The sequence below is a fragment of the Littorina saxatilis genome, linkage group LG2 (genome assembly GCF_037325665.1).
Source record: "Littorina saxatilis isolate snail1 linkage group LG2, US_GU_Lsax_2.0, whole genome shotgun sequence".
NCBI classification, from domain to species: domain Eukaryota; kingdom Metazoa; phylum Mollusca; class Gastropoda; order Littorinimorpha; family Littorinidae; genus Littorina; species Littorina saxatilis.
Window position 1 is genome coordinate 99,415,048 of NC_090246.1, and position 24,766 is coordinate 99,439,813.

At 41.1% G+C, this 24,766-nt stretch overlaps 2 protein-coding genes across 4 annotated transcripts in view; one reads left to right on the forward strand and one right to left on the reverse strand.

Annotated features, from left to right (window-relative positions):
- The window catches only part of LOC138960297 (DNA topoisomerase 2-alpha-like), a 33,811-nt gene extending 18,308 nt beyond the window's left edge, over positions 1–15,503 (forward strand). For 2 of the 3 annotated variants that reach the window (XM_070332138.1, XM_070332137.1), the window contains 13 exons: positions 227–422; positions 779–876; positions 1,265–1,414; positions 1,898–1,981; positions 4,654–4,866; positions 8,081–8,279; positions 9,124–9,309; positions 10,089–10,500; positions 10,956–11,053; positions 11,655–11,759; positions 12,498–12,650; positions 13,753–13,865; positions 14,192–15,503. In XM_070332138.1, the coding sequence (XP_070188239.1) occupies positions 227–422; positions 779–876; positions 1,265–1,414; positions 1,898–1,981; positions 4,654–4,866; positions 8,081–8,279; positions 9,124–9,309; positions 10,089–10,500; positions 10,956–11,053; positions 11,655–11,759; positions 12,498–12,650; positions 13,753–13,865; positions 14,192–14,356 (2,172 nt within the window). In that variant the 3' untranslated portion in view covers positions 14,357–15,503. The remainder of the gene's footprint in view (positions 1–226; positions 423–778; positions 877–1,264; positions 1,415–1,897; positions 1,982–4,653; positions 4,867–8,080; positions 8,280–9,123; positions 9,310–10,088; positions 10,501–10,955; positions 11,054–11,654; positions 11,760–12,497; positions 12,651–13,752; positions 13,866–14,191) is intronic. The other variant, XM_070332139.1, reaches the window with a different exon arrangement.
- A 921-nt stretch (positions 15,504–16,424) lies between these two features.
- LOC138960298 (coiled-coil domain-containing protein 103-like) overlaps positions 16,425–24,766 on the reverse strand; it is a 9,045-nt gene continuing 703 nt past the window's right edge. Inside the window, exons 2-4 of the mRNA XM_070332141.1 lie at positions 24,765–24,766; positions 21,546–21,693; positions 16,425–20,118 (exon numbers count right to left, since the gene is read on the reverse strand). The exon at positions 24,765–24,766 is cut by the window's right edge and continues 152 nt beyond it. Coding sequence (XP_070188242.1) covers positions 19,723–20,118; positions 21,546–21,693; positions 24,765–24,766 — 546 coding nt within the window. The 3' untranslated portion in view covers positions 16,425–19,722. The remainder of the gene's footprint in view (positions 20,119–21,545; positions 21,694–24,764) is intronic.

The following is a 24,766-nucleotide window of genomic DNA, read 5'->3' on the forward strand; positions in this document are numbered from 1 at the left end:
GGGGGGGGGGGGGGGGGGGTCGTGGCTAGAAACAGCAGCATGCTTTCGAAACGGTGGTGGTGGTGGTGTGTTGTTGTTTTATGGGAGCATTACAGATTACAGATATGCCTCTAATTTGACCTAAAATAATTTTCTGGTGTATACCATTTAGAACAAAGAAAGGTTTGTTTTTGCTTCAACTAGCAGTAGTAGCTTGTTGTAAAATAGAGGTATTTGCTTCATTCAGGTTCTGTTCGACAACAACGGCTGCATCAAGAAGTACAACCGTGTGGAGGACATTATCCGGGAGTTCTTTGATGTCCGTGTGGACTACTACGAGCGCCGAAAGCAGTACCTTGAGGGCATGCTGAGCTCTGAGTCCCTCAAACTGGACAACATTGCTCGCTTCATTCTGGAGAAGATTGAGGGCAAGGTTGTCATCGGTGAGTGAGATCATTTCAAGTGGTACAGAGTGGTAGGTGACTTTGTTGGGCAGGGAAACCGCTTTCATCAAGTTTTATTAAACCGGATCGCCAAGTACACATCAAGGCATGCCACACAATTTGGCAGAAATTTGCCATAGTGAACAAAATCCTAAAGCTTTGATTTTGAATAAATATTCCATGAGAAGACAAGGGGGAAAAGCGTACAAAAGTCAAATCAAACGTTTTAAGGGAAAACCTGTTTCAGGGCAGCGCTCATGCCTGACATCACATGTTGAGCTTTTCTTCAGATTGTAAGTGTTAAAGTGTATGTTGTACTCTACAGTGTATGCTGAATTATCTGTGTGTTTTGACAGAGAACAAACCAAAGCGTGAAATCATCCAGACACTGGTGAGGCGAGGCTATGACTCGGACCCCGTCAAGGCCTGGAAGGAAGCTCAGAGCAAGGACAAGGTATTCTTAAAACCCTCTGTGTTTGGCGCTTTGTGTGTGTGTGTTTATCTCATGTGTCTGATTAGGTATCATCTTTACCCTCAAATAGCATTGTAAGGTTCCTATTGCTTCTGTTAGTGGCAAGTGATTGCTCAGTTGTTGTTCATTTTGGAAGAAACGTGCATGCCTGTTATAACTACTACACCTCAGCAGCAATTGTTCTGTCTGAAAATTAAACCTATTGGCAAATCAAAGCCTGTTTGTATGAAGCTGAACATGACGTTATTCATCAGTGGAGGGTTGTCAGTAAATGATTTTATGATTATGAGACAGTAGTTGAAGAAACTGGTTGACAGTGGCTTATTGTTCCGAGTGTTGACGGAGGTTATGATAGTGGAGTGTTGTACAGAACACTGGAGAGGAGGAGGAGGAGGACGACAACGCCAGCACTGCCTCCGACTCAGCAGGGGGTCCAGACTTCAACTACATCCTCAACCTGCCCATGTGGAGCTTGACCAAGGAACGCAAGGAGGAGCTCCTCAAGCAGGGAAAGTCCAAGGTCAGTGTCTTGGTTGAAAAGGTTGAAGACTCTTTGGGGGAGAGGTAGCTAGGTCTGTTGAGTTATGATATTTTTCAATCTCGCTCTCAGTCCATTTAGTTCACCTCTTTAAACTGACTATGACAGGTTTAATTTTGAACAAAAAACACTCAAGGTTTATGTCTTGCGGCCTAAAATGGCTTGAAACGGAAATCAGTTGCATGTCATTTTTGGATTTTCAAAGTTCAAGTGATCATGCTTAAGATCTTATGCTTAATTCAGATCCCCAGATTGCATGATTTTGCATTTTTTCAAATTTAAAGTGTGTGTGTGGGGGGGGGGAGGAGTAGGTGTGTGCTTTCAGGCTTTTGCTTTTACAATTTGCATGATCTCCTGCCTGCCTTTTGGTAAAAGACATTGGCTCAGACCGTTGCAAAGCTTGTCTCTCCGTTAATTTTCATGTTTTATAATTGTGCTGTAGCCTTTGTTGTGTGTTTTGCACAGAGAGAAGAGTTGCAAGCGCTGCGCTGCAAGACCTCCAATGAGCTGTGGAAGGATGACCTGGATCAGTTCTCCATCATGCTGGACGTGAGGCTCATTATTGTCTGTCATTCCACTGCACTGTGTCTGTCCTTTCAAGTCATAAGCCTGCTTTTATGAGGAGATCCTTGTCAATCTGATCCTAGATGCAAATGTTTTTTAAAACTGTGATGGTGAATATCATCATTTTGTCAGCTACAATTGTCCATTAGATGAAAATGTGTCATGGCACATCAGCATTAAAAATATGTACAAAGAAAGGTTTATATGAGATTCTTTCAAGCTCTACATATTATTGAAACAGGGATCGCGCTAGCTTTTTAAAAAACGCGTAAGTCATACGCAACGAAACGAAAAAAACGCGTCACGGACCAATATTTTTGCGTACTACGAAAACACGTACAGACACAAACAAAACACGCACGAAAGACTTAAAGACACTCCTTACCTAAATACGGCGAGTTTTCCTGTCGAACTCCGCGCACGCCTGTCGAATAACACCCCTGCTGTCTCCAACCTTCGGGCCTTGCGAGTTTGTTTCCCGCTCTAATACGACTAGACACACTTTCCGCCTTTTGGAAGCGCGAGATGGGAGAGCAGCTAATGTCTGTTTCATTATCCGACAAGACATTATCTGGTAATACCCTCGTTACGTTCGTTTGCGATACTTCGATGCAAAAAGAAACGGACTTTAGTTTTGACGCGCAGATTTCATGTGTGTCGTCACTTCTCGAGCCCTATAGTCAGTTTCAGGATCGGGTGATTATTAAGTCAGAGCAAAAGCGCTGCGTGAAGACAAGAAAAAGTTACAATATTTTTGCGTATGGCTTACGCGGCGCGGCAAAAAAAACCGCGTCAGCGACTTATAAAATGCGTCAAATACGCAAAAATCGTGTGTAAACGCGATCCCTGTTGAAACTGCGACAAAGAAGAGGCAGCTCATCTAGATAGTGAAACAGGCATTTCAATTTCACCTTAGATTATGTGTCTGGTACCAGTTTATCTTTTAAAGTTTCTCATCACAATGGGGACTGAAGTTTCATATGACAGACATACACTTTTTAACTGCGTTTTTAAAGATCTTCAGGTAACCAGGTTGTACGACTTTGCGTCTTGTTGACTCACATGCGAAGCAAAAGTGAGTCTATGTACTCACCCGAGTCGTCCGTCCGGACGTCCGTCCGTCCGGAAAACTTTAACGTTGGATATTTCTTGGACACTATTCAGTCTATCAGTACCAAATTTGGCAAGATGGTGTATGATGACAAGGCCCCAAAAAACATACATAGCATCTTGACCTTGCTTCAAGGTCAAGGTCGCAGGGGCCATAAATGTTGCCTAAAAAACAGCTATTTTTCACATTTTTCCCATTTTCTCTGAAGTTTTTGAGATTCAATACCTCACCTATATATGATATATAGGGCAAAGTAAGCCCCATCTTTTGATACCAGTTTGGTTTACCTTGCTTCAAGGTCAAGGTCACAGGAGCTCTTCAAAGTTGGATTGTATACATATTTTGAAGTGACCTTGACCCTGAACTATGGAAGATAACTGTTTCAAACTTAAAAATTATGTGGGGCACATGTTATGTTTTCATCATGAGACACATTTGGTCACATATGATCAAGGTCAAGGTCACTTTGACCCTTATAAAATGTGACCAAAATAAGGTAGTGAACCACTAAAAGTGACCATATCTCATGGTAGAAAGAGCCAATAAGCACCATTGTACTTCCTATGTCTTGAATTAACAGCTTTGTGTTGCATGACCTTGGATGACCTTGACCTTGGGTCAAGGTCACATGTATTTTGGTAGGAAAAATGTGTAAAGCATGTGAGTCGTATGGGCTTTGCCCTTCTTGTTTTTAATTGGGGGGGGGGGGTGCTGTTGAGCATTGCAGGGTTTCATTTATTAGTGCGCCCTGCGCCATTGGCGCATTAAATCTGAAAATGTCCCATCACAATTCCCTTCAGTGTGTCAAAGGGCGCATTGAGATTACGTATCACTGCGCCACCAAATGTACACTTTACATCGGATTACACACACACATACACACATACAGAGATAACACAATATAGCGTCTAATTCTGAGATGGCACCATATTGCACCATTTTGCATCTTTGGTCAAAACGCGTACAGGCCTCTTTGGCGCTTCTTGCCTTCGACTATGTCCCATCCGAATCTGGTTGAGGGGGACAAAATAATGTCCCATTGCCTTTTTCTCCCAGGCTAAACCCTGGCATTGTCTTGGTGAAAAATGCGGTGAGGTCAGTTTCGGTCTCTGAGTTCGACAGATTGACTCAATGTAGTAATTTTGCTAAACGCAACTTGTTTTATTTTTATGATTTCCTGATTTTGTGCTTCTTCTTCTTGTTCCTGGGCTTGAGTTCCCAGGGTCCTCCCTTTTTGGGGATGAGAATTTTGTGTGTATGGCCGTTTGTTATACCCTGCCACATGGGCAGCCATACTCCGACTTCGAGTGATTAAGAGAATATTTATGAATACAGATAGATTACAGGGCTTGAAGGCAGAAAACAGTGCAGATAACCAGCAAGACAAGAGACGGAAGATGAGAAACAAAAAGAGACGATAGACAGTGGGAACATGGTTGCCCTGTGTTGCCAGCCAGGGGGTAGCCTATTTCAATCCGCGGGCTACCCTCGCGGTACTGATTTTGTGCTTGATGCAAATACAAACTTTCTGATATTAATACTACAGGAGATAGAGGAGAAGGAGCGTGCAGACGACAAGGGGGAGCCAGTGGCGTTGAAGGTGGGCAAACTGGGCAAGGTGGGCAAAGTGAAGTCCAAGAAAGCCGCAATTGACACCATGCCCTCCCCCATGGGCCGCAGGGTGGCGCCTCGCATCGACAGCGCCATGAAGATGAAGGCAGAGAAGGCCTTGGCAGCCAAGAACACCAAAGCAAACAAGGTGGGTGCTGGCTTCAGCATGCTTGATTGTCTTTGCTGTGTATAGAGTGTAGCATACAGTGTTGTGAGTTTATAAAGAGCTCTAACAGCTGAAATCTGAAGATTTTAAAATTGAGAGAATAAAGGTGGGTGCTGATTTCAGCATGTGTGATGTTCAGTGCTGTCATGCGCTTTTTACCAGTTTAATTAGTATGTGTATAGCCGTAACGATCGTTAACACCTGAGCTCTCAGGGATTTTTAATTTGAGTGGATCGACCTACTTCAATTGAGGTAATGCAGAAGACCAAGAATAATGTGGGCATAAAAGATTGCATGATGCAAATAATATATCCCATGAGCTGCTTCTTTGTCTCTGTAACACCACTATGGGTATATATGTTGTATTTTTCGGCTTTATTAAATACATGATGGGCTCAAAAAAATACATCATAGTACCGATTCCGGTTTGGCCGAGGAACTATAGTTCTGCCGACCCTTGACCCTGCACCGAACATGTTTCTGTGGATTGAAGAGCATTGCTCACATGGCTAAACAAAAGAAAACACAACATTCACAGAAGACAAAACCATGATACGTATCTGAGGTATGCGATTCAATAAACAAAGCGTTTATCTTTACACTTTGGGTGCAGGTCGAGTCAAAAAAGAACAAAAGCGAAGAATCAACTGATAGTGATAGTGACAGCAAACGAACCTCGCTGTTCTGATTGGAGGTAAAGCAAGAGTAACCTCCCTTCCACGAACACTGCACCACTGATCTAAAAATGCACACTGATCTTAAAAAAATAAAAAAATAAAAAAAATGGCACGTTGCACTGACACAAGGTGAATCAATGAAACACTATGCAAGACTGAAAATTAAGTGAAAACAACTCTTAACTGCACAGCGGGTCGAGTTCTCCAAGCACAGTTTCATCTAACCTTACGAAACACAAAGTTCAGTTTGAACAGAAGCACGGTGATCGACAGACAAAACCATAATTACAAGGTAAATTACCTTTTCTTGTGTAGCGAACAGCGTCTGCAGTTAAAATGCACTCACACAAATGTCAACAGCACTGATTCTAACTCTACATTGCAACCTTTGGTAAATTCAGCGACACTCAATTAAACAATGATTGTACCATGTAAACAAACAACATGGTGCAAACATTCAGTCATGATTCACCCATCAATAGCAACAGCCTCAGTGCAGAACTCAAGAAGTCTGCAGCAAGCACTTCCATTCCTTTTTTCTTTAAAAGGCCCAATATCCAACTACAGCATCAACATCAATATCTTTCCCACACAAGCAAGCTCGATCCACAGCTACAGTCACCAGCACACAGAGTAATATAATTCAACAAAGATTCCCCAACCCTTCCAAAAGGTGTGTGTGTGTGCAAGCTATTTCTGAGTGTTCAATGGCACGGGCATTGTCGGTGTTGCCCAAAGGCAAAGGGGAAGAACCCTATCATCACTGACCGATTACCTTGAAGCTTGATTAGACTTTAGATCTGCAGCCAGAATACTGAGACTATATACCATCAAAATCAAATGAGTTGTTTCAGACCTTTTTAATTTGACATCCAACCTAAGCAATTCACTCGCACACACGCGCGTGTGTGAGTGTGTTTGCGTACGGGTGGGTGTCTGTGTGTTCAACAAACAAAGATTCACTGCGTTTACCTTTTTCGCTGACCCGTTCGCTTCGTCATCCACCACAGGCTGTTTTATCCATTTTTCGAGCATGTCCAACTGTTTTGCTTTACACTGTAGTAAGTTCATGGTTATATGAAGGTATCCAAGAGCTCAGCAAACGTGTATTTCATCCTGATGGAGTAAAATCAGTCCAAACAGCATTCAATACGCAGTTTCAAGGAGCGGCCATGATACCAGACCTGTTTACCCTCCCGGATTGTCCGGAATTATTACGGATTTGGGGTCTAAATTACGGTATTACGGAAATCTACCGGAAATTTCGGTCGAGAGAACCTTTTCCGTGCGCGAAAATTCGAAGTCGAAATTGTGGTAGTCACCAGGACTGTGATTTCAAGGCTGACCGGAACAGCCTTGTCTGCAGCAAGATATTTGTCGGATTCTGCGCGGTTTTGCGATCGACATTGGTCCGAAGTGTATGTTAGGCCGATCTCTGTGGAGATGAAACGCCTACCAAAAAAGCGAAAGTTGTACAGAAATATCGGCAAAACTAACAAGTCGAGTGGCGGTGTCTGGCGAAGGCTAAGAAGAGCGAATCACAAGCATGTTGGTGATCGAATTGAGATCAGTGCAACAACAAAGCTAGTCAGTCACGTCGCGGCACGTGTCCCGAGGTTAGACGCAGCATTAGTTTTAACAAAATGCAGTACACAAATGAACATGGAAACAACAAAAACACCAAATTATGTTTGGCAAAACATGAGTCTGCTTCGCATCGAGTTTATTTGACCTAGATCTCTACTTCGACAGTATCTCTCAGACCTGCGAACCGATCTCTCGCTACGGTCAGTCGCGCCAGAGACATGGTCGCGCTCATCAGTGACTTGCGCTGTTGCCGAAATTCAAGTCTTTCTGAGTCTAAAACTGATCTCCATTAATATTTCTACTACGTTCTTACCAGTTCCATTTAACTTTGCATACCATGCTAATAACTCAGTAAAAAACTTTATACCATCAAGCTTATACCTCTATGTGGCATAGCCCGGTTAGTGTGCTATCTCCTATAGCCCGGGCGTTTCCCGCCACTGGGATGGGCGCCTCTAACAGCCCATAGCCCGGTGACTCATAGCGGTATTCCCCTGATCACGAAAGTCGTGTAACGCTTCGGCGATCCGGAAACGGCCGAACTTCGCAATTGAAAAGCACACAAAAACAACACCAACGTATAGAAACCATTTTTATTGACATACAACAATGCTTTAATGTCTCAGGAATAGATTCAGATAAACAAAGTCGTGGTAGAAATAATTTTAATTTACTTTTTCATGATTTCAAATGTGTCACCCCTACTCACTCTCACTGGACCACCATTTCTGAGAATGACCCATATATCTTTTTTGGTGTGAAATAGGCACTATTTGAAAGTAGAGACTGACATCAGGTAAACTTATATAGTTAGTGCATGCAACCAAAAACAAGACGTGCTTGTTTTGTCGTTGGACAGCTTGCCTTTCATCAAAAACCATATCGTAGCATTTGCGACGACTGCATTGGTTCACCATTAAACTCATTTGCAGTTGAAGAAAGAGAAGCTACAGTTCGGTGACGATGGGTTTGAGGCCATGGACGGAGAGTCACAGAGCGTGAAAGATGACGGCGATGCTGAGCCTCCGTCTCTCGCTCAGCGACTCAACCTCAACTCAGAGGGTGTTGCCAAGATCAAGAAACCTCGCAAGCCTGCAGGAACAGGGGCAGGCAGAGGTCGCGGTGCTAAAGGTGAGGAGTGCTGTGGTTCTTCCTTGGATGTGTGGATGATGATGCAGTTTAGAATAGAATCTAGTATTGGCTTTTCTTATGACTTAAAGTAGTGCTGACGGGCGCAGTGGCTTGGTGGTAAGACGTCGGCCTCCTAATTGGGAGATCGTGAGTTTGAATCCCGGTCACTGCCGCCTGGTGGGAGTGGAGATTTTTCCGATCTCCCAGGTCAACTTATGTGCAGACCTGCTAGTGACTTTAACCCCCTTCGTGTGTACACGCAAGCGCAAGACCAAGTGCGCACGGAAAAGATCCTGTAATCCATGTCAGAGTTTGGTGGGTTATAGAAACACGAAAATACCCAGCATGCCTCCCCCGAAATTGGCGTATGCTGCCAGAATGGCGGGGTAAAAACGGTCATACACGTAAAAATCCACTCGTGCTAAAAACATGAGTGAACGTGGGAGTTTTAGCCCATTAACGAAGAAGAAGAAGAAAGTAGTGCTGCTGCTTGCAGCTATCCAGACAATTGCTAAACAGGGGAGAGGGTAAAGTACAGGACAAACGGTGACAGAAATGTTGCAGTCGGGGTGTGTTGGTGAAGAAGAGGAATAGTCACAAGAACTTGTGAAATTTTGAATCAGTAAGGTCTTGCACAGGTTTTGGTGGCCATGCATTGTATGAGATGAGGTGTGTACGTCTTTGTGCGGCATTTATCTGATTTAAGAAAACAGTGTGAAAGACGTCAATACTAGGGATTATATTTTTAAAGAATGTAAGGCATGAGGGGGTGATGTGGTCCACTGTATGTGATGTATCTTATGCTTTGTTTGTTGCTAACGATGAATTGTTTGTATGCCACTAGCTACAACATCACCAGCAGCATCCACGGGAGGGTCCCCCACCAAAGGCAAAAAAGGCAAGAAGAAGAACCCTTGGTCGGACTCTGAGGAGGACGAGATGAGTGACTTGTCGGATGACATGGGCCAAGACGACATGGCCGCTGCCCTTGCTGCTGCAGCTCGTGACAGAGGTCCTCGCAGAGCTGCAGGTTCCTACATTTGTCAATATGGGATTGTTGTCTGCACTGTTTTACATGCTGCATGTTCATTTAGACACTACATGTTTTTAGGCAACACTCACTCACATGATTTTCTTTGCTTGCATTCTTTGTAATTCATTGGGGGTGTTTCTTTTGTGCATTGTTGATGGTGAATGCATGTTAATTTATTTTTAATATACTTTCTTATGTGATAACCAATGTGCTATATTTTCTCAGGACAAAGAACAAATGTTTATTTTGAATGTGTTATGTATGTTATTATTACGGACACAAACGCTCAGCAATGTAATTTCTCTTTTAGAGATTAATAAAGTTATTGTATTGTATATTGTATTGTATTGTGTTGAGTTTATGAGTTGGGCAGTTTTTAAGTGAAGAGTAACTATTTACAGAAGATACTTGTATACATGTTAATAAATGAAAAGATAAAAATGGACTTTAACACCTGAAATCAAAGAAACAGTTGTTGTTTTGTGTACTAGACTACCTAAAGAATATTTGTGGACTGGTTTATGGGTTTTGTGATGATAGTGAGTCAATTGCTTTGTGTTGCATAGAATTCTTTCTTTAGGCATATTTTAAATGTTGAAACGAGCTGGTGAAGCTTGCCAAGTGCAACATGCTATGGGTCCTATTTACAGCATTCTGCATCTCAAATCAAATAAAGTTAACTTTAATATATGTCAAACAGGAGAAATTACAGTGGTTCATACTACAGCAAAAACACCACTAAAACGTTATAAGCATATCTGACAATATGGTTGCAGCATCCAAAGCCAAGTACACTTTTGAAGAGGACGGGGAAGAGGAAACCATCAAGAGTGACGACGATGATGAATTCAATGGCTCCTTCACCTCCAGACCCACTGCCCCTCCTGCCAGAAAGCCTTCACCAGCACCCGCCTTGTCCGATGAAGATGACAGTCCCGCCAAGCCCGCACCCAAGAAGAAATTTGGCGGCATCTCCGACAGTGAGGATGACACTCCCATCAAGGCCGCACCCAAGAAGAAATTTGGCGGCATCTCCGACAGTGAGGATGACACTCCCATCAAGGCCGCACCCAAGAAGAAATTTGCCAGCATCTCTGACAGTGAGGATGATGATGTCGGATCTTTCAAGTATGGGTCAGAAAGCGATTCTGATGAACCCAAGCCCAAGCCCAAAGCTGCTGCTGCAAAGTGAGTATGATGCAGCTTTTCTGTTTTCTGTTGGAGTTCCCCTAACTGGAATTTGGTGGAATGAAGATTAAAAGTTCAGTTGCAATGTGTTGCCTTGGAAATGAGCAAGTTAATCCATAAGTATACTTCCCCAAGTATATTTTGTGATTTGTAATCATGTTTCTGAAAAGAAAGGATCCTGGATATTGGCTTTGCTACTTATTGAAGTTCCAGAAAATATAACTGACACTTGTGACCCATTAAGGGGTTATTGGCATACCCTCCCAATTGCCCCTCTGTCTTTAAGATTCTGGAAAATTGCCATAGGCTCATTTTTAGAAAGTTTGCTGTTTCCTTTCAGTGTGGCTTGATCACTTGTATAATTAGATGAACAGGGGATTAATGTTGCAGAGAGAAAACAATACTTGTGTAGTGAAACTTGTCATTTTAATTTTCTGACCATCTTTTGTTTTCAGACCTGCTGCCAAAGCACCAACCAGCAAACCCACCATAGAAATGGACTTCTCTGACACTGACAATGGATTCTCCTTGGACAATGACTCATTGAACAAAGGTATGAGCCCTTTGGGTTTTATATTTATTCTTCTTTTTTTTTTCCCCTCTTTTTTTCCCTCTTTTTTTCAAGGTTCACACAATTATTTAGTTGTCTTGTGTTTTTTTGTTTTGGATGTGAACAGGAGAGCCATCAAGAGTTTCATTTAGTTGTCTTGTGTTTCTTTGTTATGGATGTGAACAGGAGAGCCGTCAAGAGTTTCATTTAGTTGTCTTGTGTTTCTTTGTTATGGATGTGAACAGGAGAGCCGTCAAGAGTTTCATTTAGTTGCCTTATGTTTCTTTGTTATGGATGTGAACAGGAGAGCCGTCAAGAGTTTCATTTAGTTGTCTTGTGTTTTTTTGTTATGGATGTGAACAGGAGAGCCGTCAGAGTTTCATTTAGTTGCCTTATGTTTCTTTGTTATGGATGTGAACAGGAGAGCCGTCAGAGTTTCATTTAGTTGCCTTATGTTTCTTTGTTATGGATGTGAACAGGAGAGCCGTCAGAGTTTCATTTAGTCATTAGTGCTTCAAATTCTCTTCCCCTTTTTCTAGCACTGATAAATTGTTTGTTAAACTTTTGTCGCTGTTTACAAAAATGAAATTCTCTTTTTCTTCAGACAAGAATGGAGATGAGGACCTGATCATTCCAAAGCCGGCAGCAAAACCAGCAGCCAAGAAACTAGCTGCCCCCAAAGCTGCTGCTGCCAAGAAACCCAAAAAAAGTGAGATCTGAATGATGATTGTGGTGCTTCTGGGTGTTGGTATATGCGTTCATTCTTACAGTATGGGTTTGGCTGTGTTTGCTTCTAGGTGTTTGTGTGTAGGCCTGCTCACCTTTCTTGGCTTGCTTAGTTTACCTCAGTCCTTGGACTGGCTTGACTCTTGCATGGCTAGTTGTGCACGTTGCATATCTGATCAAGGCTAGGATTAGGAAACACATTGATTCAAACCGGACCCTTTTGGTGGAGCTCTGACAGTGGATGAAGTGGGGTTGGAATACTGAGTCAGAACACTAAACAAAAAGATGCCTGAAATGGAAGAAAAAGTTTAATCTCAAAGAATTTGGTTACAAATGTCAATCCAGGCACTATCATTCAGAAGACACTTATTTTGATCAGATGTGCAATCTGCCTTATATTTTCAGTGAATGCATGTAGCTTGTGTGGGAGTTTTTTTGTGTGTATGCTATCCAAGTGAAGTTTCATGATTGCTTCATTTATTAATGGGTTTGCCTTTTCTGTCTTTTAAACATTGCCAAATCTACTATGAAAGAGAATGTGATTAAAGGGAACATTTTAAGAGAGCTACAGAATTTCACCTCATAGCTGGCAGCGTCAAAAGAGAGTTACACAGTTCACTTGCAAAGCATCTCACTTTTTTTCTCTTCTATATTTTGTGTGCCTCATACTGTGCACTTATGCTTTTCCCCCTTTTCTTTTCTGTCCTTACTCTTTGCTTAGTAGCGGACCCCAAACAGCCATCCATAGCAAACGCTTTTAAACCCAAAGCAGCTCCTGCCCCAATGTCCAAAATTGGTGCATGTAACTGGAGCGACGAGAGTGACCTTGAAATTGTTGAACACAGCCCAACCCACAAAGCACAGTCTTCCAGAGGTTTGAACTTTGATTAGCTTTAAATGTCAAGTGCATGCAGATTTCTTTATTTAAATTTTTTTTTGTTCCTGCTTTGTTACGTCAATATTATCAGTTTCTCCTTGTTTTGTTTTAGATTTATAGCTGTTATTTTGTAACATTTGGCGTGAGTATTTGAAAGTATAGATTTAGTTGCTGTTCGCATGGCCTCTAAAAAAGTAAAATCATTTGCTGAGTTTGTTTTTATCTTCTGATATTTGCAGATTGGGATTATAGTTTATGTAGGAATGAGGTTTCTGTGTAATGCAAGTCGAGTAATAAACTCGCAATTAGCAAACTGCTTGTTAACTTCAGTACATGAAGTGCCTGAAAGGAGCCTTTAGTTTGATTGAACATTGACGGGCGCAGTGGCGTGGTGGTAAGATGTCGGCCTCCTAATCGGGAGGTCGTGAGTTCAAATCCCGGTCGCTGCCGCCTTGTGGGTTAAGAGTGGAGATTTTTCCGATCTCCCAGGTCAACTTATGTGCAGACCTGCTAGTGACTTAACCCCCTTTGTGTGTACACGCAAGCACAAGACCAAGTGCGCATGGAAAAGATCCTGTAATCCATGTCGGAGTTTGGTGGGTTATGGAAACACGAAAATATCCAGCATGCCTACTCAACGAAAGCGGAGTGAAGCTGACTATGCTCTCAGAGTATAGTTTGGGGAACCCAAATGGGCAAACGAGCTCACACGTAACCAGAAAATTCTGGAACGCTGAAGAAGATTGAACATTTATGTGGCTAGCTGAATGCATGCATCACATACATGACTGATTTAGAGTTGTGTCATGAAACTGAGGGGTAAAACTTTCGCACTTTGTCAAAAATATGGTACTAAGTTTTATGTTCACTGCTCGCATTTTAGTGTTACATATTTTTTCTGACTTTTTTCACTCACTCCTTTGATCTATGGTATTGGGTATCATGTGCAGATGTCTATATAAAGGTGTATACATATATTGCAGTATAAATGCTCTTGCTACTGTTAGTGTCCTTTGGAATTTTCAGCTCAGACATTTTTGGGATGTGTAGAAGAACAAACTTTGTTATTTTATTTATTTTTATATTTTAAAACCCCCAGATGCTGGAGAGAGTAAGCCCAAGAAGCCCAAAGCTGCTCCGAAACGTCCCATAAACAGTGACTCTGAGGCATCAGATGAGTTCCGACCCAAGAAGAAAAAAGCCCCAGCAAAGGTAAATGAGTTGTGTTGCATGTTTGCCTTTAGGTTTGTGTTTGTTTGGTCTGTCTTTTCCCTCATTGTTTATTTGTTTACATTTGTTCAAATTTTAGTTGAGCAGTACGTGCAGTGAAAAGTCCATGAACGTGGGTTTTTTTGCGTGCATGGTGATTCTAGTTTATGCTGTCTCATGAAACTGGTACATTTCTCTTAATGCATTGTTTCCATTTCCTATTATGTAAGAGAGTAGCAAGGTATGAAGGGAGATTGTTTGTTTGGTGATGTGTGATTTTTTCTTGTTTCCAAACATTGTTGCAACTAAAAAATGTTGCCATGTTTCAGAAAAAGGCAGCCAAGAAGGATTCTGACGACGACGACGACAGTGACCTTGGAGGGGGAGACTTTGACACGGCTGCTGCCGCCGCTCGCCGTGCTCCAGCTGGTCGCGCCAAGGCTCCAGTCAAATACAACTTTGACGACTCTGAAGATGAATTTGACGACTATTAGACATGCACATGTGTGCATCAACAGTTAAGTGACAACTCAGCGAGCAGCCGGGTCTGCAGCTTTTAGTAAAGGCATACAACTTACTAGACACACGTGTTGTGTCGGGACTGTTTGCCAGCAGCTGCAAAGCCCTGCCAGTGCAACTGAGAGTCAGTGTTTGATGACTGGACGAGGATTCTTGTCCTAGGAGTGCTGGATGAGAGGCCTGCCTGCAAAGAGACTATTGACAAATTGGCAGCAGTAGCCTCACCCCTTCACAGAGGTGCATCGTTTTTATCAGAATAGACTTTTAAAGTGCTGGGTGAAAGTTGTCTGACTGAAAACCCCATCATCTCAGTATGTAAGGATTGGCTGGCTGGTCATGCCAGGATTGCGCCTGTGAGTTCAGTCATCTGTGAGCGCCCTGCTTCCAACTCTAGAAAGCTGCTCATTGAAAGAATGTGATGTGTACTTAAACGCAGATCTTTTGTCCGTCTGTCCCCTCTGCTTGACCACTTTGATCAGTAAGCTCTTTGTTTTTCTTTTTTTTTTACGCAAGATCTCTTTATTTTTTTCACGTTTGGTTGGAAGTTAAAATTTGTGTAAATCTGGTCAGTCTATTTAGCTCTGCCTCCAACTTGCTTATTGATTCTGTCTGCAGCAAATCATAATCATTTCAGTCTTCAAACAATGGAAACTCATTCGCTGTGCTGTCAGTTCTACTCTGATGTCTTCAGTTTAATCAAGACCTGGTTTTATTATTTGTGTAAATAGTTTTTATGTCATTTTGATTCCCAACTTGGGAATGATTTTTAGATGGCTTTCTTGAACATTTTAATTGTGTTGTGTTCCTGTCCCATTCGTTGTGTGAAATCTCCGTTTTATTTGTTTGTAGAACAGCTCATGGTGGCATTGTAATCCCTTCACTGGCATACCTTTTAAAAAAAAATTACATTTGCAACTACAAACTGCCCTGAAAAAAACATTTGGGTCAGAATTTCTTCTGACTGATTTTACGACACAGTGCTGCTGGAGTTATATGTTTGTAGAATTGTCTTTCCTTGTCCATTGGTAATTTATAGAATTGTCTTTCCTTGTCCATTGGTAATTTGTAGAATTGTCTTTCCTTGTCCATTGGTAATTTATGAAAAGAAGTAGAGTTGCCTAAGAGTAGCAGACCTGTTTACCCTTACGATTTTGGCGTAATTTATTACGATTTTCTGCAAAAAATACGCCATCCCGCTATCCGTGTCAAGACTACGATTTTCATAAATAAAAAAAAATGTAAAAAAAAAAAAAAAATCACATGTTTGGCATTGTTTTTTTCAATGGCAAAATGGGGTGAAAAAGCACAGGACTGACCAGAGATCATGTCTGTCTGATGAGACGCTGGAGAGCCTTATTCTAGTGGTGAAGTCTCACCCTCACTCATTCGGCAAGCGCAAGTACAGTATAGAGAAGGGCTTGACACACTGAAAAAGGCCTACTACGAGCAAAAGAAAAAGAATCAGTGATGCATGTGCTTTTGATGTGATCTTCTTTGAAATTATGATGACTACAAAAACTGACCGATGTGTTTTGTTTGTGAATGATGGATATATGTGCATGATTTTGTTTCGCAGACACAGTTGTCATGTGCGTTGTAATTGGCGACGAATGCGGGATGATTACTATTTTTGTGCCAGGATTACTATTTTTGGGGCTGAGCATTACTCCAAAACACTTATGGGGGTAAACAGGTCTGGAGTAGATTTGAATCCCTGTCCTTTTTGATTATGAATTGAACTCAGAGGTCATTGTAATTCTTAGCAAGGTGGATGGCCAAGGACGCAAAGTACAATTCCAGTGTTAAGAGAATGGAGTTCTTTTTTTTCTTTTACAACTTCGGAACTGATTGAAAGAATGCAGTAATTTAGATGTGCTTGTTGTACATGTCCGTAAATTCCTGGTTGTATTACTTAGATCGAGCATGGTTTTTCAGTGTTATGACGGTGTTTGTGGACTTGAGCCATTGTACTGGCAAATTTATTCATTCATCTTAGTTTTAAGGAAGTGCACGCTATTTTTATCTTATGACATTGTTTCTGCATATCTTAGCCCATGTGTTCATTTTGTAGTTCTTCAGCTATCTTGTCAGTCTGAAGTTATGCTATCTTTTGTGTTGGTGGTTAAAAGTCATGTGTAAATACCAAAAACATCATTTCGCCTCAGATTCAACCATTCATGGCATGCCTGTGCATCAACGCAGAACAAAACAAATGCAGGTCTGCACTCATTGCCACAAAAGTATTTTATTACCATGACTGTAAATATATCCATTTTCATCCATTCCTTCATTCATCTACGATATTGGTAACATTCATCATTCAGAGTGATGGTCCAACAATAAATCATAACAGTCGCGTGATTTATTCTGTGTTACTCTGTTGTGTGTGTGTGTGTGCGTGCGTGCGTGTGCGTGTGTGTGTGTGTGTGTAAGAGAAAGTCTCACAATGTGTGCAAGTATGAGTAGATTTATTGTAAGATAACCGACCCATCCAAAGGTGTACCCCCTGGGTTATAGCATGCATGTTGGGAACACTGAGGCGTCGTTAACCATTCAGTCAAACGAATGCACGCTGAAATATGTCCGCTTTCCTTTCATGCAGTTTGACATGAATCAGGCATGGGAATTTTCCGCGAAACTGAAATTACGTTTCAGCGAAAATAAAATATTGTCAGCGGCAAAAAAAAAGGTAAATTAAATTATATGTACATGTATACTATTGTCTCTCTAGCCATTATTTGCTTACACAAGAACTATCAAAATATTGGTCTAAAATTCGTTTTCCTTCCGGGGGGCGAAGTCCCCTGGTCCCCCCTTGGCCTATTTTCAGAGTTTTTTTCTATTTTGGAATTCCCATGCCTAATGCAGACCTGGGAACCCATACAATTTCGCCGTATTCTGTACGCATGATTGTCGAGAATACGATCAGTACGGTCGGTGGGAAAAAAAATGCGAGAAAAATTCCTAGACTACTTTTATTCACAAGCCCATCTTGAAGCCGATCCAGTATTTTGACACATGATTACAGTTTTTGTCAGTAAAAATTAAAAAAAGGATTTGTTTTAAATGTACACAAGAATTGAACGGTTCGTCGGAAAGTGCAGTGAGCCTGTCAAACAGTTGAAGTTGACGGATTTCTTTCGTCCTGTGTGAATTCATAAACACTGCAATGGATTTTAAACACTGCAATGGATTTTAATCTTTTTTGTGGGGAATTAAAGTGTACAACAAAATAATGAACTGTAGCAGACGACAAAACTGCCGACTCTGACTGAACCGTGTACTTCGTCCGCAGCACACTACGGAGGCTTTTTTTTAAGGTATGGCACTGTTTTATCTTCTTTATCTTGCTTTTGTTTTTAAAAAGTGATCAGTTTGATCATTTTCGTTATCGCGAAAAAACGTTAACTCGGAAAAAATATTGGTCCCTTTCATTTTGTGTAAAGCGATCTCGACTGTATAGGTAAACTTAATTAACGATGTGGCGGACGTGTGTGAAGCATGGTTGAATCATGGATGTTGAAATGCTGTGTGGAGTACGCTCATTTTTCTGAAAATACACCAAGTTTGTTTGAGAATACTCTAAGTGCAAAACAGGGGTTCCCAGGTCTGCTGATGAATATGGTTGCTGTTCAAATGACCATGGATCATCCAAAGATTTTAAAACAAAATATACAGCAAATGATATGTTTCAGACATTTTTTTTCTTTCTTGTTTATTTTAATATAATATCCTCTATTTACGATATATATAACAAAGTTGGTCAGATATACCACTTACATGTGACATGTGCGGTCTACGCTTGTCATAGTGTTGCATGCAATTAAACTTTTCAGGGCATAACAATTGAAATGTGTTAATGGGTAGGCAGTGATGCTTGTCTGAACATTTTTTAAAGCAAACAAAAGTGCACACAAATATAAAATCTCGTAAAGTTATTTTAAAACCAAACAAGTCGCGTAAAGCGAAAATACAATATTTAGTCAAGTAGCTGTCGAACTCACAGAATGAAACTGAACGCAACGCAACGCAGCAAGACCGTATACTCGTAGCATCGTCACTCCACCGCCCGTGGCAAAGGCAGTGCCCGTGGAATTGACAAGAAGAGCGGGGTATTCGTTGCGCTGAGAAGGATAGCACTTTTTTCTGTACCTCTCTTCGTTTTAACTTTCTGAGCGTGTTTTTAATCCAAACATATTATATCTATATGTTTTTGGAATCAGGAACCAACAAGGAATAAGATGAAAGTGTTTTTAAATTGATTTCGAAAAAAAAAAATTTGATAATAATTTTTATATATTTAATTTTCAGAGCTTGTTTTTAATCCGAATATAACATATTTATATGTTTTTGGAATCAGCAAATGATGGAGAATAAGATAAACGTAAATTTGGATCGTTTTATAAATTTTTATTTTTTTTTACAATTTTCAGATTTTTAATGACCAAAGTCATTAATTAATTTTTATGCCACCAAGCTGAAATGCAATACCGAAGTCCGGGCTTCGTCGAAGATTACTTGACCAAAATTTCAACCAATTTGGTTGAAAAATGAGGGCGTGACAGTGCCGCCTCAACTTTCACGAAAAGCCGGATATGACGTCATCAAAGACATTTATCAAAAAAATGAAAAAAACGTTCGGGGATTTCATACCCAGGAACTCTCATGTCAAATTTCATAAAGATCGGTCCAGTAGTTTAGTCTGAATCGCTCTACACACACACACAGACACACACGCACATACACCACGACCCTCGTTTCGATTCCCCCTCGATGTTAAAATATTTAGTCAAAACTTGACTAAATATAACAAAAAGTACACAGATGTTGAATCTTGTCAAAAAGAAGTCGGACGATCGAACAGAATTTTTAATTGAATCATTGATCTGTAGTCCTTTCTGTTCTATTGTTTCTACGTGAGTACAGTATAATGTTTTGGTCTTTTTATACAACAGAAGATTTTTTTTTTATATGAAGCACAATGTAGCACTTTGGTGATTGTTTTTTTTTCTTTTTTCTTATTATACCAAAACAGAATTCTGAAGATGAACACAATCACAACACATAGCCAATACCAGTCATATTTTCTGAATTTGGTTGCATAAAACTCCACATGACAGTTCCCCCGATTTGTCAGAAATGTTGGCTGACATTGGAGCAGCAGAGAACGCTATGAAGTGAGGTAGTCAGCCCTGAGGCCTGACACTGTTTCCCTCAGCACAGACCGCTATGAAGTGAGGTAGTCGGCCCTGAGGCCTGACACTGTTTCCCTCAGCACAGACCGCTATGAAGTGAGGTAGTCGGCCCTGAGGCCTGACACTGTTTCCCTCAGCACAGACCGCTATGAAGTGAGGTAGTCGGCCCTGAGGCCTGACACTGTTTCCCTCAGCTCAGCAGCATTTCCATCTTCCTCAATGACTTCTGAAAGTTTGTCAAACAGTTGCGCACACACATCCTTTTCCTTTTTGCTGAGAAACTGCAGTGACAACACAAACCTGTTTGATTGTTTTAAACTCAACAGAATGTCCACAACAGTTTTGATATTCTCTTTTTCGAATATGACAAGAGCAGCTAAAATGTCACCCAGAAGTCCAAAGCTGACTTCTGTTCTGAAGATTTGCGCCAAGTGAGCTGATCCACAATTAAGCAGGTATGTGTATCGCTGTTGTGGAGTTTTGATGTTTCGTTGCCACTCCTTTGCAAACTCCTGGCTGTTCTTGGGAACTTTCACCTCCCCCTTAGGACAGAACAAACATTAACATTATTTAGGCTTGGGAATGATACGCCTTTCGTCGTAAATACCACAAAGTTCTTTTCTAATTGTGTAAGAAAAGAGCCTCGGTGTGCCCTTAAAAATGCTTAAAACGCAACATTTTCCAGTCAGTACGCCCAAATCCCTTTTATTCATTCCCAGGCCTGATTATTATTGTCTCCACTATCCCATGCTTTATTTAAGTCATTACAAAGAGGATAACTGTCTGAAATTATCAGGAGAGCTTACTGTTATGATTTTGTTGTAATTTATGGTGAACATTCATATAATTTTATATAATAGCAAAATAATACAGCTGGATATGTCAATTTGAGAGAACAGATGTATTTCAGAAGCATGCCAGTAAAAAAAAACTGATGGTTAAGAAGGGAAAATAAACAAAGAGAATGGCCGTTCAAAGCTACAGAAACATCTACATCTGTTTGGGTAGATTTTGGAAGCTATCACACGGGACACTGATGGAACTACTGCAATACGTTAAACAGTTCAATTTTAACCACTAAACACCTGCCCTTAAACATCAAGAGATCTGAGGTTTACACTCTGAATGATTTTAAAGTTTCCACAAATAGTCTCCTGTCCGCCCAGCCGACCTTCCCCTTGACCCTGCTTGTGACCTTGATGTTTGATGCCCCCGCAAGGGGTACGGTACTCTGTAAGCACCCAAATCCTCAAAGAGATAACTGGCGGAAACCTTCCTATTGGGGTTTAGCAAGGGTTAACTCAGAGCAGAAAAAGAGGTGCAGAAATGTGCACATTTGAAAGAAGAAGAGCAAGCAGTCTAATAGTAATACTGTACTGACAATTACTTAGACTTTTCTGATACTGAGGGGAGTCACAAAAGTTTCCACTCGGGTGGCCGAGTGGTAACGCACTTGCGCTCGGAAGCGAGAGGTTGCGTGTTCAGGCCTGGGTCAGGCCGCAATTTTCTCCCCCCTTTCCTAACCTAGGTGGTGGGTTCAAGTGCTAGTCATTCGGATGAGACGAAAAACCGAGGTCCCTTCGTGTACACTACATTGGGATGTGCACGTTAAAGATCCCACGATTGACAAAAGGGTCTTTCCTGGCAAAATTGTATAGGCATAGATAAAAATGTCCATCAAATACCCGTGGGACTTGGAATAAAGTAAAAAAAAATTCCATCTCACACGGCATTAAGTCTCAGGAAACATGAATACACGCATGCAGGAAAAAAAAAATATGGGTAGCGCCGTATGTATGGCAGCTCGCTTTCCCTGGGGAGAAAGCAGCCCAAATTTCCATGAGGGTAACCTCACTGGACTGTAAATCTTATCCAATCCAATCCAATCCAATCCAATCCAATCCAATCCAATCCAATCCAATCCAATCCAATCCAATCCAAGCCTTGAGAAATCAAAGTGAGCACACACCTGTCTTGTCTGTGATGTTTTGGATACATCACTGTTCTGTTTTGCACCGGAAGCTGCAGGATTCCATGGATGCTTGGAGAACTCATTGATGTTGTCAAGGCGGTCACCCTTATTCAGTGGTTTCAGGTGGGATGCAGCAACCAAGTCTCTGAAATATGAAGAAAAAACGTTACTTCTTCTTTACATGCGTATGGAGAAAATGAAATTGAAAATGCTGTCTCAGTCTCTGTAATACCGTCATTGCCTGCAGACCCCTGCTTGTGCCACTGCTCATACTTTGTGCAAGGAAATCTTCAAAGCCACTCTTCGGATGCCGATAATTTTAAGCAACTTGGTTTTTTTCATCATAAAATTGACAGAAATCCTCATCTGTGTACTGTGTACATGAGGACAAAAAGCAACTACAAAAAAATCAATCTCAAATGTACAAAAAGAATGGGTAAGTAATAAAAGTACACTTGTCAAAGCTGGCTGCACCAAGCTTAAAGGCTGCCATATACGTAGCGTTCATTCATTAATTCCTATTGTTTATATGTGCCAATAATGTTATAAAACTGTACCTAAGGGGATATAATAACGATTAGCTGTAGCTTTCGAACACAGAACAAATTATTTCAGTATTGCAACAATAACAATAACAATAACAGCACTTTATTGTCCATTAAAATATTACATAAAAATGGAAATTTTTCTTCGGCACACCCTGTCTGCCTGTAAACGATTATAACAACAATTGTATAGGACGACACACATAAAACATAAAACATAAAAGGGATACAATCAAATATGATATTGCACTATGTAAATTTACCCTCTCATATCAAAGTGGTTTTGATAGTGTCGAATGTAAACAAAACAGTCTCAAAGTGAAAGTGGATGTTTCCCGGAAATTGCGAAGTTAACAAGAATACAGAAAAGCGTGCTTTCCTGCTTAGCACAATACGCTACCGCGCTAATCTGGCGTGTCAATATCACTACGGTTTGCACGTGGAAGGTGAGCGATTTCCTTCACGCGGGGATTGGCGACGCTGTACTGTCTGTGTTGACGGTCTAAAAATAGCCCAAGTCCTGGAGAACATAGCAATACAGAATTAATTATTTCTCGTAATTGGTAAGGACTTCAAAGCTAAAACTTTGCAGGAAGCTTAATTTATACATCCCCGCAACGATGGGAAAAGCCCTGGAAGTAATTAAATAGGACAATGTCAGCCTTTAAGCACTAAGTTTTCGAAAAAAAGACTGCGAAGTCTTCGCGAAGTCAACTTCGGGCTCAATAGGCGACTTGCCCTATTGGTCAGCGCCGCCAAGTCGCGCGATAAATGTGCGTTAACTTGTGTGGCCTTGCGAGATCTGCTGCAAAATGCAGACATGTTCGGATAGCTCTGTGAGAGGTTGCGTTTCAGTCCGGACACTTCGCCTTGAAAATTGTGAATTTTTACTGTGAGCAGTGGGCTGCGGCAATGATAGCCGCAAGAATAATCCTAAAGTTCGTTCAAAGTACCCAAGCATGGCCCGTGCACAAAGGAAAGGCGATCGAGTTTTTAAAAAAAAATTTTTTTAACACAAGCCAGAGAACACCAGCGCTTGTGAGAGCAAACAGTTTGACCGCAGGGAAGTGAACCTTTCTCATCTTTCGCACCGGAGAGCTATTCAAGTGGGGTATTGTGCAAGTTGGCTATTAACACTTTCGCGACGGGACACTGATAAATCAGTACCAGCGCTGACACGCCCATGGACGGGACGCGCATTTTTCAGTACCAGCCATAGAGGGTACACGACTCGTGATTGCTTCCCGGTTTTTGAAGCTTGCAAATAAATTGAGTTGTTTCCCTTGATACACTTGGCGTCCCCTTCTGCCATTTGCAAATTCGCCTGATTTGTGTGCGTTTTTGAGAAAAAAAAATGAATCAAAGGCGAGCCTTGTCTCGGGAGGAGATTCTCCGGATGTTGGACCTAGAGGATCCCGAAGAGCATGATTCGGACGTATCGTTTTAGCCTCACGAAAGCGATACAAGCAGTGAAAGTGAGGAAGAAACAGTCCCGTTGTTGCTAGTACGAGTCGGCAAACTACACGTGGTAGGCGGTGATACTGCTAGACGAACATGTATCTCGGAATCGTGCAGGAGCTATGGGGGCGTGGCAGCACTGATAACAATGGATGGCTGGAGCCTTCAAATCCTTTTGGAATTGTTCATAGGTGTACAGTTGGTACTTTGTTGTGAAAATGTGACTTATATTCAATATGGATTACCTAGACATCATTTGGTGAGTGTTACAGTTTTGTTTCATTTGAGTCAGGATGCTGTGAGTGAATGCGTGATTTGCTTGTTTTTTTTCTTTGTACTGTCTCCTTATTTCTGTGTACAATGTTAACAATATTTCAGCTAATTCATAGGTTTTACACCTTGTTTGGTTATAACATTATTTATAATACTTTCTGTTAAAAAATAACTTTTAAAAAAAGCAGTAGAAAATAAAACACACACAAAAAAACGTTAAAAAACACAAATTATCCCCCTTTCACCCCTCTTTGCTAAAACAAATCGCGTGACAAACTTATAAATAGCACGACTGAACTGGGCATCCATTTTTGAATTAGTACACAAAATTTGGTGGTGATTGGACTTAATTCAAGCTTGCTAGACAGATTTCTTTACAGTTACTGATTTTTGGGAAGTTTCTTGGTGGCAAGCTTGGGCAGGCAGGACGTAAACGCCGTGGCAGTGCTAGTCACAATAGTGTTAAGGGTCGCCTTAAAGTTCAATTAGTAAATAAAATAATGTATGATCAGACCTGGGAACCCCCTGTTTTGCATTTGAAGAAGTATTCTCAAACAAACTTGGTGTATTTTCAGAAAAATGAGCGTACTCCACGCAGCATTTGAACGGCCATGATTCAAACATGATTCACAAGCGTCCGTCACACAGTTGATTAAGTTTACAAATACATTTAAAACAAATTTTTCTTTCAATGTTTATTGAAACAAACTGTGATCATGTGTCAAAATACTTGATCGGCTTCGGGATGCACTTGAAACGAAAAGTAGATTAGGATTTTTTCTCATTGTATTATTTTTCACTGACCGTAATGATTGTATTCTAGACAATCATGCGTAAAAAATATGGCGAAATCGTAACGGTTCCCAGGTCTGTAAGATCCATTTTTCCACTATTCTGTAATGGCTTTATTTTTGCTACTATCTTACACTGGGAGACTTACTT